Raw genomic sequence first — 21,307 nt, 5'->3', positions numbered from 1 at the left:
TGGTGATCAATTGATCACCCAAGGTTTGCAAATTCTGTTCTGTCCTCCTTATCCTGTTTCTCTTTTTCTGACCCTCTAGAGGACAAAATACAGTTACTTGACAATGCTCTTTTATCTACCCTCGACACCTTTGCTCCTTTAAAAATTCGAACCATCTCCTTCTCTCGCCCTGCCCCCTGGTACAATGACCATCTGCGATTCATGAAGGCAGCCTCTCGCAAACTTGAGCGTAGGTGGCGTCTTTCCTGCCTAAATGTACATTATCAGGCCTGGAGAGATTACTTATCTGATTATAAGGTCACTATAGAGTCTGCTAGATCCACCAACTTCTCTCACATCATTGAAAATCACCAAAACAACCCCAGACATCTTTTCTCCACCATCAACAGACTGCTCAAGCCTAACTGCCCTACCACATTACCTGCCTCATCACAACTTTGCATCACATTCTTAGATTTCTTTAGTTCTAAGATTGACAACATCCGGCATCGCATTTTCTCCACTACGGATATAATTTCCACACCTCCTCCCTCCTCATCCAACTTCTCTGGTTCCCGTCTCTCCAGCTTCTCTCTTCTTGACTCAGCATCCCTAAACAAACTAGTTACGCGCATGAAACCCATCACATCTATTTTAGATCCCATTCCCACCACTTTATTCCAGTCCTGTTTTTCTTCTCTCTGTCCTATTGTCCTCAATATTATACATGAATCCTTGAGCACTGGCATTGTACCAACGGTCCTCAAAACTGCTGCTATCACCCCCGTGCCAAAGAAGCCTAACATGGCTCTCGACAATCTTAACAACTTTCGCCCCATCTCCAACTTACCCTTTCTCTCTAAAATTCTAGAACGTGCTGTCACACTTCAGTTACATAACCACCTCATGACAAACAACCTTTTCGAACCCCTCCAATCTGGCTTCCGCCAATTTCCCAGCACAGAAACCGCCCTAGTCAAAGTCACCAATGATCTCCTAATAGCTTCTGATTCTGGTTCTCTTTCCATACTCATCCTTCTTGATCTCAGTGCTGCCTTTGACATTGTTGACCATAACATCTTACTTTCTCGTCTCGAGACTGTGTTTGGAGTCTCTGACTCTGCCCTCAAATGGTTTAAATCTTACCTCACTGATCGCTGTCACTTTGTCTCTCTCAATGGGTACAGGTCTGAAATTGGTCTTGTCAAGTCTGGTGTCCCCCAGGGCTCAATACTGGGCCCCTTGCTCTTCAGCATTTACATGTTCCCACTTGGTCAGCTTTTAAGATCACATGGCCTCAGCTTTCATTTTTATGCTGACGATACTCAAATATACATCCATACCAAACCCGACACTGATGTGGCTGACTCTATTCTATCAAATTGCATCTCTGACATAAAAATTTGGATGACTCAAAACTTCCTTCATCTTAACTGTGACAAGACTGAAGTCATGCTTATTGGTACCCCCATCAACTTCATAAAGCCAGTCCTTTAACCCTGTCTGTAGGTGGCTCTGTACCTGAGCTTCAATCAAAATTGAAAAACCTTGGGGTTATATTCAATTCTGGTTTAACATTCTACCCACATGTACAGCATACTGTTAAAACATCTTTTTTTCACCTTAGAAATTTTGCAAGACTATGCCCTATGCTATCATTAACTGTGGCTGAAAAGCTGATCAACATATTTGTATTCTCTCGAGTTGACTACTGCAATGCTCTACTCCCTGGGGTATCTAAATCTACTCTGAACAAGCTGCAGTATGTCCAAACTTCAGCAGCCAGAATCCTGACCAGGTCTAGTGCAAGTGTTCACATTACTCCTATCCTGGAATCCTTGCACTGGCTTCCGGTCAAATTCCGCGTAGACTTTAAAATCCTCATGCTCACCTATAAGGCTTTACATGGCTTGGCACCTCAATACCTGTCTGAATTTTTATCGCCCTACTCCCCACCTCGCAACCTCCGCTCTTCAAATTCTGCCCTCCTTACTGTCCCCCAAGCCCGTCTACATTGTATGGGCGACAGGGCCTTCTCCTGCTATGCCCCCAAGCCCTGGAACTCTTTGCCCAAGGATATCAGAGAGTCACCTTCTCTAAACTCCTTCAAATCCAGACTCAAAACCTTCTTCTTCAGAAAAGCCTTTACTTAACTGGTTCCATTCTTCATCCCTCTGCTCTTCTTAATACCACCTTCCACGGTCTCCTCTATTGTTATTGTTGTATTGCTGTAATTATAATTGTGTCCTATCTTGTGAAATCTTCTTATTTATTGTTGTAGTCTTCTTATTTATTGTTATTGTCATCCTGTAAAGCGCTTTGAGAAGTCACCTTTAAAGGCGCTATATAAAATAAAGTTTATTATTATTATATTACTTGTAAGTCTACCAGCAGCGACGCTGGCAGCACTGATAGATCTGAAGATGGTATCTAGTCCAGTTTAAACAGAGTATTATAAGGACTAAAGTAAAGATGGTAAAGGGTACATGGAAACAAAAGCTGTGTATTAAGATATAATAAGAAATAAAACAGAATGGCAATAGTAGCGCTGTTAAATTATGAGACTATGGAAAAGGAATTCACAAGAATGTTGTTAAGCAATGCTAAGTGAAGAAAAGTAGTCAAACAAGAAAAAAGCAAAGTTAAAAGAAGGGGTTGTGTGGCTAACAAAAAGGGTTAAAAAAAGGCAGTGATGGGCTGTGAGAGGTAGCGATGATGGAGAAGAATGTGACGTGTGGAGAGGACAGAACCCTGGCGACATGAGAAAGAATAATACAGCACACTATAGCACAGAACATGTGTTTAAAAGTACGATAAGTAATAAAAATGGATTGCAACCCAATTGGAAGTAACAAACATTGCTTGTTGAAAAGAAATTAAATGGAATACTTGATGTTGTGCTAATTAACAGTTACACAGCTGTTAAAATAGATACAAGTAAAGGTAAAAAGTATACCACGTTTACACTAAAACAATAATCAAAATTATAACTAAAATATTCATGAAATACAACACACAATCCAACAACTTCCTAATTTAATGCAAAATACCATAGATGTTTTTTATTAATTTGTGTGCAGGTATGTGTATTTGTGTGTGCATGTGTGTAGGTGAAAGAGCTCAGTGTGTGGCTGTGAGTTTAAAAAGATGAGTATACTGTATGAGTGTGTGTAGCCAGCTGGACTGGCTGGACATTAGAGACTTGATTAAAGTAAATCAAGAAGCAACTCACGTGAACAGAAAATATAAGAGCATCTAAAATGTATAAATACAAATACTAACAGAGTACAGGTAGAGGTAGACATAAATGACTCACATATATACAGTAAATGAGCCAGATAGAATTTGTATAAAATTAGCTATATAAATTTAGCTGAAACAAAGTTGAAATATATGGGGTCAGCACAATCTCAAAGTGATTAGCATTTGTGCCTCATACTGCTTAGCCTTGGATTCAAATTAATGGGGTGCTGTGTGCATTGAGTCTATATCGTCTCCCACTATTTGTGTGAGTGCGTGCCTATGCTCAGGATTCCTCCCGGAGTCCAAAGACAGCAGCTGCTTTCTAAATAATCTCATTACAGGTATTATGATATCTGAGCACTTGAAGAGTGAAGGCCTTGCTTCCGTTACCCTATCAGTCGTAAAACGCAACTCAAATTAATCTGCTTGAGGCCTGGGAAAGTGTGTTCAACTCCCAACAGGAGGGACTGGATTGACAAAGAAATCTGGCCTTTTGGGTTCGGTGATGGACTTGACCTAGTGGACCACCAAGTCATCACCCCAATGACCTCAAGTAAATATGAAGAATTTATTTATTAAGAAGGATTTACTCCTGGAGGAGTGACTGAAGATGGAGAACTAGGATAAGTGGTTTAGCCTGCAGTGTCCAGTAATTAACAGGCAGGACAATCATTCAAGAAGAGGAAATTAAAAGTCAGTCTGGAGCACAGAATAGTGATGAGATTGGCAGACTCTGTGATGATTGGTGTGTATAGCTCTTGACACAATTGGTGAGACATTGGGCAGTTGCCACATCAGGAGCCTCGGTGCTAGTTTCTGTGACTAACATCATTATTCATTACCAAACTGTGAGATTTCTATTCATGAAATATTAATTGGTCCTCCTAGTCAGAGAAGAGGAGTGACCCACACTACCAATTATTCAACAGAGTTCAGGAAATCAAATCTAAAACTCCCAAGCTCAGGTCCTTCCAATAGGGAATAGCTAATGCTGTAAGAGGAGTTTACCTCTTACCCAAAACGTCAGGTCAAATGAGTCGATGGGTTCTGCTGATGTGTACATGGAGGGTAAGAGGTAACCTACCAGGGCTATCGCCAGGTGGTTAACAGGAGGGACTGAATATATATGAATATATGGGACATGTATCTCACTTACCCAGCATCACAATTGCACCACTTAAGCACATTGTGAGAGGTGTTGCTGGGGTCTGTTGATTTAGCATTCAACAAAAGTTACGCTAAGATGCCATAAAGCTGACTTGCTTTAGCTGCCCCAGTGACTTAACGCTACATAATAAAAGACTGGAACAACACCCACAAACAGGACACAGCAGACCAATGTCTGCTGCATATCAAAAGACAGAACCTACAGCAAGACAGAGTAGGACAAGGAGTAATTACTGTACATATCAAAGAGCAGGACAAGCACTCTTCTGACTATATATAAAAGCTGGGAAAGTTTGTCTGTTCTGAGGGGGCAGGCCCAGTGCGCATTGTTGGACTTATTGACCTCAGTAAAACTGAATCTGCACAAGACTGTGTTCTGCTCCTCTGATGAAGAATTTCCCACAACAATTTTAAGTCTGATCTTGATAACTTACTTAAAAAATGAAGGGCTAGTGACTCAATCAGCACAAAGCATGGTAGGTATCACAATTTTAAATTCAGCCTTTAATGTTATACATCATATATCATATTGCTTGAAATGCAAATTTTACCATTACACAATTCCACAGTCGTGCATTTAATTTGTAATAAAAACTGAAAATGACCTTCATATCACGGGGACTATCACTGTGCATCACTTTTTGCCTCATGAAATGCAGAAATGTTACTATTGAACATTACCATCGTGGTCTGTGTTAAATACTTAATTAGCATCTTACCTAGCTTTTACTCACAGTGACTTGCAGGGGTTTTGTGTATTTTCTACATACACACTTTGGTATTATTTGAACTAGTTGGGGTGAATGGAAGGATTTAGAGCAGCACTGTACCCACCTGTGCCTTTAACTCCAGAGCCCCTAGCACTACTCCACACTGCTGACCTGGTTATGTAACTGGTCTTACAGACAAAGAAAATGTAAAAAAGAAGCCTGAATGGATCATATGTCATGAAGTGACCTTCTACCAAATTAATAATAATGAATTTGTTAGTTAACTCAACAGCATGCTCAGAAAACCTAGGAACATGAAACTGCAATAAGGGCACGTTTGTTATCTTCAGTCTAAGCATCAATTTTAATGGAGATAAAATGAGCCCAGTGTGAAATACACATGTGAAATGCTAGATGATCTATTGCAAAGTTCTCTGTCCCAATAGCTGGTGAAATGAGGAAACAGAAAGCCCCCTGTCACATTAAGGGTCTGACCATAATTTCATTCAGGGAACTCCTTATTAGGAACTTTTTTCTCTTGTTAGGTATGTATTTTTAACTTAAAATTTTCCCAGCTGATCTGTCATTCAGCCGGTCAAAAACAGGAGGCTGAAGGAGAATTCACTGAATCTACACAAAAACGAAACGGACCCATCATAGTTTATTACAATAACGCCTGACAATGAAAAGTCTGTGGAGTTTTTGTGCTTACAGACATGTGAGTGTCTGTGTAAATTTAAGCATTACACAGAGAGAGAAAAATGTTGTATTCCATTTTTTATTTCTCCTAAAATGACCCCCGTTTTAGTTTCTGAGAACCGCACCTTCAACTAAATGCAAACATGCTGCTAATCCAAGTTTAACTTTTATTGTTGAACTGTAGTCAAAGCAATCTTCTTTGAAGTGAATTTAACAAAAAACAGACCAGTCACTGCAGTCTTCGCAGTGAGCACATTATGAACTGACAAAGCTGCAGCCTTTTTTTGGAGGGTGAAGGGTAGGCAGGGGGGACAATGACACTATCTTCACATGAAATTCTTTCATTATTTTCTTAGCAACAATTCCTCAGAGATTTTCTTATCCAGACAGTATGACATTCTCATAAACAGTACCCACTTTGTTAGCCAGACAGAATGCAGAATTATCTGCAGTACTCCATAGCTCATAGATTTTTTTAAAAGGTGTACATGTGCATATTTATAAAAATTTCAAAACTGTTATAAATTCTGTTATTGGATTAGGTATTGCAGAATGTTCATACACTAATGTGAATTCTTAGGCCTGTTGCCTCAAATGGCTTTGGAGATTAAGACAGGAGCTGAATGAAGTTAATGTGCTGAGCGCATTCCTTTCTTTTCATTAGCATATTTCATATTAACTAATGTATAATGAAAATCAACAACCTTTTTTAAGGAAGGTAAAAAATGACCAGAAGTGTTGTTACAGTTAGGATTAAAGTATCATACTAATGGCCACAGGTGTGTGGTGGGGTGAGCTAGTATTTACACTGTACGTCAGCTACACCTACTGTATATAGATATGTAATTTTGTGCCAGTGTCTGCCTGGACTTGGTTTTATTTGACAAATAAAAAAAAAACTGTGCTTTTCTCCTGAAAGAGCAGTGGACACATTGCAGTATGGCAGAGTTCCTGAGCACTGCCAGAGCATGACTTAAGTCACCTGAACCACCTGAGGTGTGGTAGATAATTGCCTCCAGGTAGTACAAGACCCTTGTCAAGTTAATAACCACGGTAACTATCACAGAAAGACAGTTTAGTGTACTGTAGGTGTGGACAGCTACTGAGTATATACTAGCTCTCCCTGCCTCTCCATCAACAGCAACAAGCATGACACAAGTTCACTAGCATTGAAAAAAAACAAACCCTTATTTTGCCTTCCTGTTTTGTATCTGAATTTAAAAACAATAAAATTGTTCTGCAATTATGAATCAAACTAATCTTTAGATTTCAAAGGATATAACTTTTCATGTAGAAAAAATATAATTTCAATTTTTAAAATTTAAAATATTCACTTTCACAGAACACCATCATTGTGGTAACAAATCAGAAGTGAAAATATTTATATCAAATTATTTATTTCTGTTTGTTTTGCATAACCACTCAGGGCTTCTCTTAGAAATGCAATACACATTATTTTTTCTTAGTTTTGAACTGTGGTATGATGGATAGATGCAGGTACTGTAGTTTTGATGAACCACAGTTACATCTACAGTATATGAACAATTTCTTACAAAAAGATCCCAATTTTCAATCAGCCTTAGTTTACCTTTTGTACCCAAATGGGAAAGATGAAGACAACATTAAATGTGCTCAAAAAAGGCAGGACAGATAAGGACAGATCCATCTCTTACTGCTAACATTAAAACACTCCCAACTGTCAAGGCTTAAGGGTCATTGTCATGCTGCCTTGTAAGACTATGTTGGTCAACTCAAACTTATCAAGCCCTGGTTGTGCTTAGCCAATTGTGCAAAGCTGTTTTGGCAATCCTGGATATACTGTAGCTCCTTACTAAAAAGGCATCCCTTTAAAAAAAAAATAATCCAATTTTTAACTCTGAACATATGTTTCCAGTCTTGTTAGTCAAAATCCTAAGTTTTTTCTGATCGGAATGACACTAAAAAGCTCGGTATTATCTTTAAACCCCCCAAAAAGAATGCTGATTCAGTGACAAGGAATGTTAAAGTAACGTTCCCTATACATTTCCATTGGATGTGGAGCTTTAAATCACATCAGGCTGGATTCATGCTCCCATTGCTTTTGGCCTAAGAACAAATTACAACAAATTTATTTATTTTTCTATTGTTTTTATACAAAGAGGAACAACTACACCACAAAACATAATCAGCTTACCAAGCCACAGTACAATTATTATTCAACAGTAATACAAACCACATTGTGGCTGTAATTATTTCTATGGTTAAAAAAAGAAAAAGATAAAAGTTAAATATTTTCAGATAACCTGTTTCTGGGTTTCAAAGATCCACAGCTGCGGGTGTTAGAAATGTTTTAAACGAGAGCTATTTCTAATGAAACCAGGAAATCTAACCTTTTATTTAGAATGGCTAATGCTTAATACATATAACATTACAGTACATTATTTTATACACAATGTATAACCTACAGCCATCATGTCATTCCCTTTTCTCTATTCATAGTTATCCACATATAAAAGATATTTGTATCAAAATGATGCACAGTATACTACTGTTTTAATGGACAGATTACTAATTTTTCAAAGATAGTCTATCAGAAAAGGCCCTGATGATACAACACTGAACCTGGAAATAAACAATTTAATCTTACGTAAGATCTTCCATATTTAACATACGTTATGGCACATGCTGTATTCCAAAATTTAGAAATGGGCCTAGACTTAACAAAGAGGCAGGAATAAGTAAGCCTAATAGAAAAGCTTTCTTTAAACGTGTTATTTTAGTTTTCTACAGATTGCATTGTTGAGTAATGGTACAGATTTTTATCATATTATTGCACCCGTTGAACAGGCTTCTTTATTCATTCCTTTGTTACAACAGCACTAAAGTGTTATAACTTGAAAAAAAGGCCAGACGTCTGAGAGAGATTAATATACATGCTCCAGCTAACACCAAAGCAATGTTTCACTTCCAAAATATGATTTTGTCACAATTGTGAAAAAGTACAGATCAAAGTACAAATGTAGTGATTTACTCCTATCCTTATTACTAATAGCACATACCTTTAAAAAGCATTTTCAGTCATGTTCCCAGAAGCTACCAAGTTCAAATAAGTATTTACAATATGTCTACCTAAGTATACTTGTAATGACAAATATAAAAAGCAATCAGCTAGTTCAGCAATTAGCCATTCTTTTTTACACACATGATTTAATGCTACCGGCTTAAAGGGATACTCTGGTGCAAAAGAAACCTAATACCTGCAGTTCAGCAATAATATGACATCAGTGACAATCCTGCGCTCCAAAACTCCATGAGGTTATACCATCAATCTCAATAATCAGTCCTCATCCTACAGAGCCATGGTGATGGTGATGCACCTCACCCACTGCAGTGTCCACGGAGACACTAAAACATTTGGGCTGGGAATGACAGAGAAAAAGTGAAAATAGCCACCAAAATTATGCATTCAAAAAAAAATAATCCTGGGTCCTCCACCCCTGGTTCTTAAATTCTAAATAGATATGGGGTAAATGTACTGGACAGAAAATGGAAATACCTGAAACACCAAGCACAGTGTTTACAAGAATATTCAGACATTTCCACTGCTTTCACATTTTGCTTGCAGTCATGATACTTTTTAACAGCAATACTTATTTACACAACCTACCCCTCATGTTCAAAGGAAAAACAAAACGAAAAAGGTAAATACATAATTAATATAAAAGAAATATGGAAAAGAATGATTCTGAAAATATCCAAATCCTTTCTGTGCCCTAACAAGCCACACAATTAGCCGAGTGGTCTTTCTTTGGGCCACACATAAAGTGGTTCTCATGATATCCAGGATACAAACACCTGTCTTTGTGAGGTTATTTGGTCAGGTAGTGAGAGCTATCAAAGAAAGTCTGAGATAAATCCATTGAAAAGCACAGATCAGGAGAAGGCAAAAAAAAAATCTAAGACTCTGAATATGCTGGTGGACACAGTCTACTCAATCATCAAGAAATAGAAGCTGCATCTTCCAAACGCTGCCTAGATCAGACTATCTCTTCAAACAGAGCAACCTGGCAAGGAGCAAAATGTTAAGCGATGCCACTGTGAGACCAAACCTTGAAAGAGTACAGAGTTCAATGGTTGAGATGAGAGGAAATGTGAAAACAATATCAAGAACACTTCACAACTAGCCTGTATTGCAGGGTGACAAGAAGGAAGCCTGTACTAAAAAATATCTAAAAATCTTAAAGCCTGCATATAAAAAAGCCCTTGCAAACCAAAAATCCTGCAAACATGTGACAAAAGGTGTTGTGGTCAGATATGACCACTATATCTTGTTGTGCGGTAAATGCATTATTTGTCACAGACCCAACACAACATCTTTTTTTAATTAACACCATCCCTACAGTTAAGCATGCTATGGGGAAGCTTTGCCTCAGCAGGGACTGGAAAGCTTGTTAGAACTGAAGGGAAAATGGAGGAAATAAAGTACAAATAATTGGAGGAAAATATATTTCAATCTGCTAAGGACTTAAAACTGGGGCAAACATTTATCTTTCAGTAGAACAATGATCTAATGGTACAATAGAGTGGCTTAATAATAAAGAAGTCTTTGAGTTGGCCAGTCAATATACTGACTTGAATCTTGAAACTGAGAATTTGTGGAAAGACTTGAAAGCTGCTCTCCATTAACAATCCCCAAGCAACCTGACAGAGCTTGAGCAAATCTGTCAGTAAGACTGGGCAAAATTGACAACACAATGTACAAAGTTGATAAAGATTTACTAAAAAAGACCTGTGGCCCTAATTGCTGCCAGAGGTCTTTCCAATAAATATTGAGTTCATAGGCTGAATAATTATGCAATCAGCATATTTCAGTTTTTGCTGACATTTACTGTAACTTATAACTTACTGCCTTCAGTTTGAGTATTGAGGTTTTGAATAAAATTTTAAAAAGTGAATAATTTTAATTCCACAAAATCATAGGAAGGATACGGCACTATATATTGAAAGCAAGTGCTTTCACACAGGTGTGGCTCATGCATTAATTAAATAACATCTCAGCATCCTTAGGGTCATTTATAAAAATGCTAGAAAGGCGACATTGCCTATTATGGCTAGCATGGCTTGTTGTGCATTTTGCAGAAGCTTTATTGATCAAGCTATCTGAATCTTGTTGAACCAAATGTTGAGGTATCTCTTTCCTGCTGGAAGGAGTTTCTTCCAGAATGAGAATGACTTCTTTGTTTCATTGTCCAGTGGTCTGATGAGCATGACACCAATGGTAGATATTCTGGTATGACATTTCTGACAGCATTTTTTGCCTCTATCAAACAGGCTGCAGTGGTGGCCTAAAGCCCTATTAAGCGACTTTACATTGACTTTAAATATTTTTTGTCTGCAACTTGTAAATTGTATAATGAATAAATAAGATGAATCAATAAATTACTGCCAGCAGCCATATCACCCTGCAACTCAAAATTGGCAACCCACTAAAGCCAAGCAGATGTGAGCCTGAACAGTATCTGGATGGGATGGGAGAACTCCTGGAAAAAACTAAAACTTGCTGCTGGAAGAGGTGTTAGTGGGGCCAGCAGGGGTTCTATGTGGGTCCTATGCCCCAGTAAAGTGATGGGGACACTAGATAGTAAAAAGGCACCGTCCTTCAGATGAGATGTAAAACCAAGGTCTTGACTCTCTATGGTCATTAAAAATCCCAGGACGTTTCTCGAAAAGAGTAGGGGTATAACCCCGGCATCCTGGCCAAATTTCCAATTGGTCCTTACCAATCACGGCCTCCTAATAATCCCCATCTATGAATTGGCTTCATCACTCTGTTCTCTTCCCCTCAAATAGCTGATGTGTGGTGAGTGTTCTGGTGCACTATGGCTGCCGTCGCATCATCCCCATTACCTGTAAAGTGCTTTGAGTGGAATGTACAGAAAAGCGTTGTATAAGTGTAAGCAATTGTTATTAATTATTAATGGCAGCTGTTTTAGACAACTTAATATGAGATACATAGATGTTTTGGAGTCCACTATTATTGTATAATGTCATACCATTCTGAACTGTAATCAGGCAAGGTGTACTTTGGATTTTTATTTTTCCCTGTTAAGAAGGAGTTCACGGTTACCTCTATATTATATTTGTTGCATTACAAATATGCAAATATCTAATATGCAAATGAATGAAAAAGCAAAAATTAAAATGTTTAAATATATTGCATTTCAGAGACACGATAAGAGGGAACACCAGGTTAATGTAATTGTAAGAGCCTTGGTTTACACTACCAAAAATGACCCAACTACAGTACCTAATATATCTGCCAGTATCTGGCACCATCACCCAACAGTCATTTCCTCACAGGAATGATGACAGTAAATTTCAACATGTCAGCAGACCATGGTATGCTAAATTGAGGGGTGGCAAAATGATTTACATTCTAACAGGGAGGGTAACATAAGTCAGCATTACACAATAGCACAAAACAAATTAAGCAAAAACAAATTCCAAAAGCATGTCTATCAATTTGTGTAATATTTAGCTCTGTTGCTGTGAACAATGTGCACTAAAAAAATTAGTAGTTATGTCACTGAATTGTGAACATTGTGAACATTGGGAGGTGAACACTTACAGATGTAGGATCAGAGACATAAAAACATAAAAAGCTTACAAAAAGAAGGCCATTATGACCATCTTGCCTATCTGTTTGTAGATAATTGATTAGAGGATCTAACCCAGCCTATTCCTGAAGCAAGCTGGGTTATCAGTTTCTGCAATGTTGTTGGGTACCTTGATCCAGACTCCCATAAACCTTGGTAACAAAAAATACCTCTTGCCCTTTGTTTTAGGTGCATTTCCCTTTAGTTTCCATTATTGTTCTGAGTTTTGTATTTCACAGTTGATCCACTGAGTAGACTTTGTCAGTGCCTTTGAGGATTCTAAATACTTAGATCCGGTCTTCTAGTACTTTTCCATGTGCAAGATTAAAAAAGATTGCGTTCTTTGTAGCCTGTCGGAGTATGAAATTCTTTACGATAACTGGACTTTTAAAAACACAGCAATATCCTTTTTGTAATTTGATAAGCAGAAATGTACAGTATAATGTTTTGTGCTTTGTAATGCCAATTAGATTTTACATTTATATATCCTAACATTCTGTTTCTCTCTTTTATTGCTTCCCAAAGATAGTGCAGAAGATGAAATGTTTTGTGAAAAAGGTTGCTTAGTCAGGTTCAGTGTTTCCCATCTTAAATTTATACAGTAGTTTTTCTGGTAACTACCTGTTATAACACTTTTGCCTACAACAATTGTTATCTGTCAATAGTGTTGAATTTTGTCTAAATAATTTTATATTTTATTTTGCTGCTTCTACAGTGCTAATCCTTGTATTTTGGTATAATCTGCAAAGTTGACTAGTTTACTAACTATACCAGAATCTGTATCTTTGGTATTCTGTAAATTATGAAAAGCCCACAAATTATGATAGCCCATTTTGAGTATTCCCCCTTTATCTCTACTCTGATCTATTAAACAAGTTTGCAATGTCTTAATATCTAAATACACCATGTCTTATGCTCTGCACTCTAATAAGAGTTAAGCAAGAATGCCACTGCTGTATATTGAATCTTTAGTTTAGTTTCAATTATTGTTTCTATAACCTTACATGTAATATAAGTAAAATCTAACTGTATATATTTGACTGTTAATATCTGACTAGCTTTTTATGGGTCTGCACAAAATTGGCAATTTTCTAGTCAATGGATATTACCCCTGTCATGAGAGACTGTTGAAAGAGCTTTGTTAATGGCCTATTAATAGCATCTCTTGTTTCCTTAGTTACAATTGGTCATATAAAATCAGGCTCTGGGGATTTGTTTTAAGTGGTTCTAACACCTGTAAAACGTCTACCCCTTCTGTGCAGACTATTTAATATAGAATATTTACTTCACATGAGAAATTTTCTTGATTCCTTTCTTGGTAAACATTTAAGTGAAAACTCCATTTGATTTATTATCCATTTTACTTTCATTTTCTGTTTTTATACATCTCACTTCATCTTTTAATGATATTTTGCTGTTGTAGTACTGATAAAACATTTATTTTTTAGCCTCCATTGCCCTTTGCAACATCATTCTGTCTCTTTTGTGGCCTTTTTCATCTTTTTTCTTAACTTGTGGTTTGAATTCATTCTACTCAGTTTTTTTAACTGGAATTTGTTCTTTTTTAATAGTTTTATTAAGTACACACTCTCTCTGCATATTTTTCCTGATTGATTTAGAGAACTATTTGGCCACTTCTTTATAGCCTTTAATTTACATAAACTTGTGATGAATTTATGATGTCTTATCTCTTTCTACTTTTCTTGAGCCTTGTTTTTATCATTTCTTATTCCGTTTCCTTATAATTGTAATTTCTTTGTTTTAGACTTTATAGAATCCTTCAAATTATACTGTGATCATAGGTTCCTAACAGTTCTCTCACTCTTTTGTCCTTGATCTGTCTTGATTATTTCAAAAGAGTAAATACAGACATTCCTTTAGGTATGTACACTAACATACTGAGTAAGAAAGGAGCCATAGTCTACCATAATAATTTCAGCTGCTGACATTTTCCCTATCTATGAGATAAAACTAAATGTTACACAATAACCAGTTCTTCCTTTAAAATGCTGCACATCCTTGCTTGATTACAGTATATAAGATATCATTCTAATTGCTATATGAATCGAGTAGTCTGTAGTATACTCTAACACTATTAACTAATAAAGTTACTGTAGTTGAATTACTGTTTTGTGCTCTTTTAAACCATTCAATGTAATTATAATCATCATTAATCAAATACATTGTCTAGTTTTTTTAGACTCCTCAGCTTATACAGATGATAATTTTGAGAAATATTTTACACATTAGTTTTACGCTTCCTGCAAACATGATGTTTGTGTAGGTGTAGCACATATGTAGCACACATAGTATTTTTTACCACAGGAAAATAAAAACACCTTTACAGTAAGTCTTCTAAACTATTGTATGATTTCTTTTTTTTTACTGAATTACCACTGGTTTTCTAAACGAAGTACTGTACAAAGCACATTTACAAAATTTACTTACAAATTGAATAAGCATTAGCTAAGAGGGCCTATTAAAAGTGAAGCCTATCGTTCTTCTAATACATCAAGAAACTTTTTCAATCAATCTGTAAGAGTATGTCATAGGGGAGTCAATTTTGAAACAGATTTTCTTATTTAAAGATACTAGGATACAGTCATAGCAATGACTCTCACAATTTATTGTTGCCTTTTAGACACCACATACTACCTAAGCTCTTTAATGTAGGCCTCAAACTGTACACTGGTGCCAAAGGCTATATTTGTGGAATAATAATGAACAATCTTCATTTGACCTTGTTAACATAAAAAAAAACCTTTTGTTCACGTACATTTTCCCAATACTTTATCTCAAATTAATTACCAAACTGGAGATCACTGAAGGAAAAAAGGCACATATGGGTGTATAGTTAACATTGGCATTTTGACAAACTGTAATCATTATGAGTCTTACAAGTAAAAATCTCATTATTATTTTGCTACCTTCAGCTAATAAATAAAATGAGAGGAGTCCATCTATCTCTTTGGATACTAGTAACTAACTGATCCAAGTGTGACCTCCAGCTGTTTCTTAAAAAAGCAAGAGTATCAGCTTCAACATCGGAGCTAAATGAACAAGTCAATTTTAACTTCACACAGAAAAGTTAAAATAGTGAATATACTGTAGGCACTCTATAAAAGAAGCAAGTTGATTTTCTTTCATTCCATCTTAAAGTTTCTAGTCTAATAGATCTTCCCCTTTATGATTAAATACAAAGAATATAACAAATGATTAAGCATTTGGCTGAATGTTGAAAATGAAACAGGCAGACAGACTAAAAAGAGTGGGACTGAAAACTGAATTTTATTACAAAAAACATGTCTTGAGCCCTCTTTATGGACAGTTCTTGGTCAACAACCAAACAAATTCCTCAAGGACACCACTGGCCTAAGGGATTATTTTTTACAAGAGATAAGCTCTGTGTAGATAAGGGAGTGATATGTATGCATGTGAAACAGAATCAAGCCATAACAACTGCAAGGGGAATATAATTTGGCTGCTTTATATTTAGCCTTGACACAAGAGGCCAAGGATTGCCAAACTTAAATCCCAAACTACCTTCTCACTTCTTAAGTGTTGGCACCATGGTTGCTTGTGCTCTTCCCACGTGTACTGAACACAAAACTCATTCAATAAAACAGAAAAGGGAATAGAAATCCCTGATAACAGAAGCATTTATCCCATATTTCACTCAGAAGAGGTCAACCACTTATCATTTCTGCTCCTCAGAAGGCACAAGGAAATAAAACAGAATATCCTGAATTGATGGTATTACACTGAAGGATACTGCATTATCAATTGTTATTCTTAATTACAACAATTATTAATTAAATTATGTGAAAATGGGATCCTGGTGACCCCTCTAAATTTTTAATTAAAACCAATTGGAAACATGCAAACAGAAGTGAAATATGCACAAGACTAATGATATACTGTAATTTTAAAAGCAGTCTAGCAGTCTAGGCTTTAAATGCCTAATGAACAAGATTTATTTCCCTGAAATATAAACATAATATGCATTTTATATAATATATAAGAAATGTATTTGATGTATTCTATACATTAAATAAAAGGATGTCTGTATATTTGGAATTCTGGTAGAATTGTTTCAACATTTTATATATAAGAAATTCAGTCTATGGAATTTTTCAATTAAAAAAAGATTCAGGATAACAGAAAACACATGCTTTCGGCATTATTTTCAATAATTACGCAAGTAAAATAGTGTATTAAACAGAATTATGATTTTACATAAAGGATAAAAATAAGAGAAATAAGCACTTAGGAAAGGATAAAATCGATTTGTGACTGTGCAGTTTTTTCATTTCAGTTATATGTTTACATAAAAAGAACATTTAACAGTTAACATTTAATTGAAACTAATACTTCAAGTATATTTTTAACAACTATGAAAAGTGTGATAAATTAATCCAATTCCCTGCCCTTGGAGAGCAAAAATGAACACAAACATTCCTTGGTCAAAATCGCATGACTATAAAGTTATAATATTACAAAATATTACCTCCAAGTTCCTTTACATTCAGGATGGCATTCTGGAATGGAACTGCTTTGATGCTAAAACCTGAAATGAGAAGACATAGAAACTGGTTTGTATCTTGTTTCAAAGTTAAAAGCATATCATTACATTAATGAATAGAATGTGGAACTCTATATACAGTATAACAACTACATGAATTAATTACAATTATTTAAAACATTTTTTTTTACTTACAGCATTTTTTGGGGTTGGCTGGCTAGTATCTAATTATAGATTGCAGTATCTCAAAATATGATTAAAGTTTTCTGAAATGCTTTTAAAAAAAAGTTTGTTTTTACAGCATTAGGCTGGCCTCCAAAATGACAATTCCACTTCCTGAACTATGCAATTCTGGGAAAAAATCAGCTGTAGTGGGACCACAGATTAGGGAAGTGGGATTATATCTATATGGAAAAGTAAACAGCTCAGGCTCAAAAACTATTTAAGTTAATTAGCCCTTTAGTATTAATTTTCACTGGGAAATCCCACAAGAAGAATCTTAGACATCTTGACACAATAAGGTTTTTTACCTTCAAATACTTAAAGGCATAATCTAACTGCAACCTCATAGTAAAGCTAGTAAAGATTTAAACAAAGATATTTATTTAGATATCATTTTTTGGCTTTTCCGCTGTCCCTGTCCTTTCCTGACTATTGTCCTATTCCCAACTGAACTAAATTTTTGTATTGCATCTTCATTGAAATGAACTGTCAGTACCATAGAATTGCCTTTTTCTGCAGACAGCACTTACAGCTGAGCTTTCAGACTCAACAACAATAATGGAAAATCTTTACTCCCATTGAAAATTAAACTGAGTCTGAACAGGCTTCTTATATAGCCTCAGCAACTGCTGCTGGGGGATTTCCCTAGAACCTGATCACACACATTGCTGTACACCTTAGACTGCTTTTACATAAGACAGTTATATATTGCCCTTCCAAACTTTAAGGGAAAACCCTTAACAGTGGATCAGTCCATCATCAGTGCAACCCATGCAACACGGCACAGCATTGATTCCACTAATGTTCACAGATGTCTATGGAGATATACTGTATGACCATTCAGCCCACAGCAGTCGAAGCAGCTGCACTCAAGAAGAGTGGAGCAGTTCAGTAACTTCTTGAATTATTTTTCATATTGGTATATTTTTAGCCCCCCAACCACTGCCTCTTAAATCTCAACTTACACGGGAGCTATGTCTGTTGCTCCCTTATACAATACATGTGCACTTATAATCTTGCCTTGTACAGTGAAAAGCATAAAAGGGAAAGTGAAGTAAGATGTGTCACTTTTGCTGTGTACAGTACTGTAGAATATTGTATTTTAGAAAAAAGATAACTGTGAATTAAAAGTACAGAACTTCAGCTTGTATTTCTGGTTATATGTATGCTTACATATTAAACGATGTTAGAACAACAGTTTAGAACTAGTTAATTAAACAAGTGTAAAGTTAGTATTTGCTTGCATACCCCTTACATGCAATGACTGCATCAAGCATGTGACCAACTGACTTAACCTATGTCTATGAATTGGCTTCATTGCTCTGCTCTCCTCCCCACTGATAGCAGGTGTGTGGTGAGCGTTCTGGCGCACTAAGGCTGCCGTCGCATCTTCCAGGTGGATGCTGCAGACTGGTGGTGGTGCAGGGGAGTCCCCATTACCTGTAAAGCGCTTTGAGTGGAGTGTCCAGAAAGCGACACCTGTAAAGCGCTATATAAGTGTAAGCAATTATTATTATTATTATTATTATTATTATTATTAACCATACTCTTGATGTTCCTTTCAGATGCCTTGCTAACCCATCACTGCAGGCAGTTTTTTTTTTTTGTTTGTGGGATTTTTGGGGTTTCCTCTTCAACAAAATGCATGCTCAATAGGATTCAGATCAGGACACTGACACGGCCAGTTGAAAAGTTTCCACTTCTTCCTGATTAACTGTTTGGTTAAGTGTTTGGTATGTTGCAGGGCTCTCTCTAGTTGTAGTATGAATTGCATTTTTGGGACATCGGAAGCCAAGATGTTTCTGTATAATTCAGAATTCAGTCTGCTGCTGTCATCATCAGTTACATGACCAGTGAGCCAGTTCCAGAGGCCAGTTCCACCATGCTTCACAGATGAGGATGTGTGCTTAAGATCATTTTCAGTTTTACTTTTTCTCCATACCTTGCCTTTCTATCACTTTCATTAAGGTTTAACTTTGTCTTGTCTGCAAATAAAACTTTGTTCAAGAACTGTTGTGACTCATATTTGTTCTTTTTTTTTCAAATTCTAATCTGTCTATGATTACAGAGCTGATGAGAGGTTTGCATCTTGCAGGGTAGTCCTTGTAATTCTCTTGTCAAAGTCTTCAGCACCTAGTGAATTGAGATACCTTCCCACCTGCAACTGTGGAGATAACTGTCTGCAATCTTGTTTGCTTTCAGCTTCACAATTGCTCGCTTTGCCATCATAGACAACACTCTAGTTTTTGTCTTGGATTATGCTTTTTTTCACTCAAGAGTCAGACCCAAAAAGTAAACTCCCAAGGCTGGAACCAAGGCTATATATTCACAGCTTTTTTATGTTCCCACAATTAATGCAACATGGAACAGCTGAGCAATCGGAAACACCTGCAAGCCATTTGTCCTTATATATGAATTAATCTGAAATGGGGGTATTGAACGCCACAAATGATATCATTCTAACATGGCTAAACATGTATGAAATTCTGTATTTTTGCCATATATAAATCTTTTGATCTGAAATACAAAGGTCATTAGTACAGAGCAGACTTGACAAATTTCACTTCACTGCTTTGAGGCAAATTTAAAGCATTGTGTTATAATTCAAATAAGTAATGATTTATAACTATATACATTCAGATAAATAAAAATGTATAATTATAATTATAATATTATAATTATAATATTTAACAATAATTGAAACAATCAAATATTGAAACAGATCTATTTTAGTGCACACTATACTTTTGTTATGTACTTGACATACATACCTAAGACTCATTCGTGTCTAATTGCCTACAACAATATCAGAACCAACATACATATACTGTACTGCATACTACACACCTTACACAGTGGTCATAATCATATCTGTTTATAGATTATATATCCGTGTGTCTCATTGAAAGTAAGCTGGGGTATGGAAAAAGACAAATTCCTAATGAAATAAATTGTATTTGGCTTATAAAGTGATCTCTTATATCCTTAGCATATCCTTAATGAAGGCATGCCACTTTAAGTCATTCTGTCATATGTTAAGACAGTTCAGTGAATTAATCTTAATTTTAACTAATCATAGTTCAATTTTAAAGTATTCATGGAAGCCAATTTTGTAAACTGGGAGAGGTGCACCCCCAAAATCAACAAAGCCAACTTTGCCGTAATATTGTGTCCACACTTCTTGAGATCTTTAGGTGAATGTTGGCACACAATACTTGTGGGTAGATGTCATTCTTTTAGCATTATGAATGAAAGAATGTCGATTTGTATTTTGACTTAGCAAGGTTTTTTAAGAAAACCTGATGGGGGGGGGAGGCAGCACCCCAGCTGACAGTTTAAATGTGTGGCGAGTACCAGTATAATGAAATATACACAATAATTCAAGCAATGATTGTTACACATGCAATATCCAGGATTTTCTTTTTGTCATACATTTAATACATGTTTACTATGCATTTTAAATATTACAAAATGAACTCATTTATCAGCCTCTGAATATAACTAATACAGTGAGTGGGCAATAAATCCTAATGATCACAGAGCCAATGTTAAAATCTGAAATGGCATGGGAATTGCTTTTAAAACAGAAATATACAGATAAATATATATATATAACATTTGTCAATATAAAATACTGCACACAGTGTTCTAAATATATCAACAAACTTTACTATATGGTTCTGATAACAGTAAAACATTATCACTAAAATATAAAACATATTCTTAGATGGAAAAATTAGAATAGAATTGGAAAAATTAACAAATGCAGTCTTTGGAAGATTTCAAAAGTTAGCTAAATGAAGGAGAAATAAATCTTAAACTTGTATGAAGTGTCACTAATAAAGCTATTATTTCATGATAGGCACATTAGATGCACAAAAAGATTAAATATATATATTAGCTATTTTGAATGAACATCAATGGTAAGTACAACATTCCTGTATGATGTAGCTTATATAGAATGTTAGCATATTTGTACTAACAAGCGTGATGAACACAATGCTAAAACATTTTAGAACACAGCTCAGGTTTTCTCCCAAATACACATTGCATTTATTAATAATGCAACGTTAAAATGCATTTGCTCACAAAACTGAGCAAGTTTGGACTATTCATAAATATGATTACAG

At 35.9% G+C, this 21,307-nt stretch overlaps 1 protein-coding gene across 4 annotated transcripts in view; it reads right to left on the bottom strand.

Annotated features, from left to right (window-relative positions):
• arl15a (ADP-ribosylation factor-like 15a) overlaps nucleotides 1-21,307 on the bottom strand; it is a 232,326-nt gene that overhangs the window by 127,577 nt on the left and 83,442 nt on the right. For all 4 annotated transcript variants that reach the window (XM_015365070.2, XM_069187152.1, XM_015365078.2 and 1 more), the window contains exon 3: nucleotides 16,941-17,000. In XM_015365070.2, the coding sequence (XP_015220556.1) occupies nucleotides 16,941-17,000 (60 nt within the window). The remainder of the gene's footprint in view (nucleotides 1-16,940; nucleotides 17,001-21,307) is intronic.

Source organism: Lepisosteus oculatus, chromosome 3 (genome assembly GCF_040954835.1).
Source record: "Lepisosteus oculatus isolate fLepOcu1 chromosome 3, fLepOcu1.hap2, whole genome shotgun sequence".
NCBI lineage: Eukaryota > Metazoa > Chordata > Actinopteri > Semionotiformes > Lepisosteidae > Lepisosteus > Lepisosteus oculatus.
Note: the sequence above shows the minus strand (reverse complement) of the source record. Positions and strands in the feature narration are given on the sequence as shown.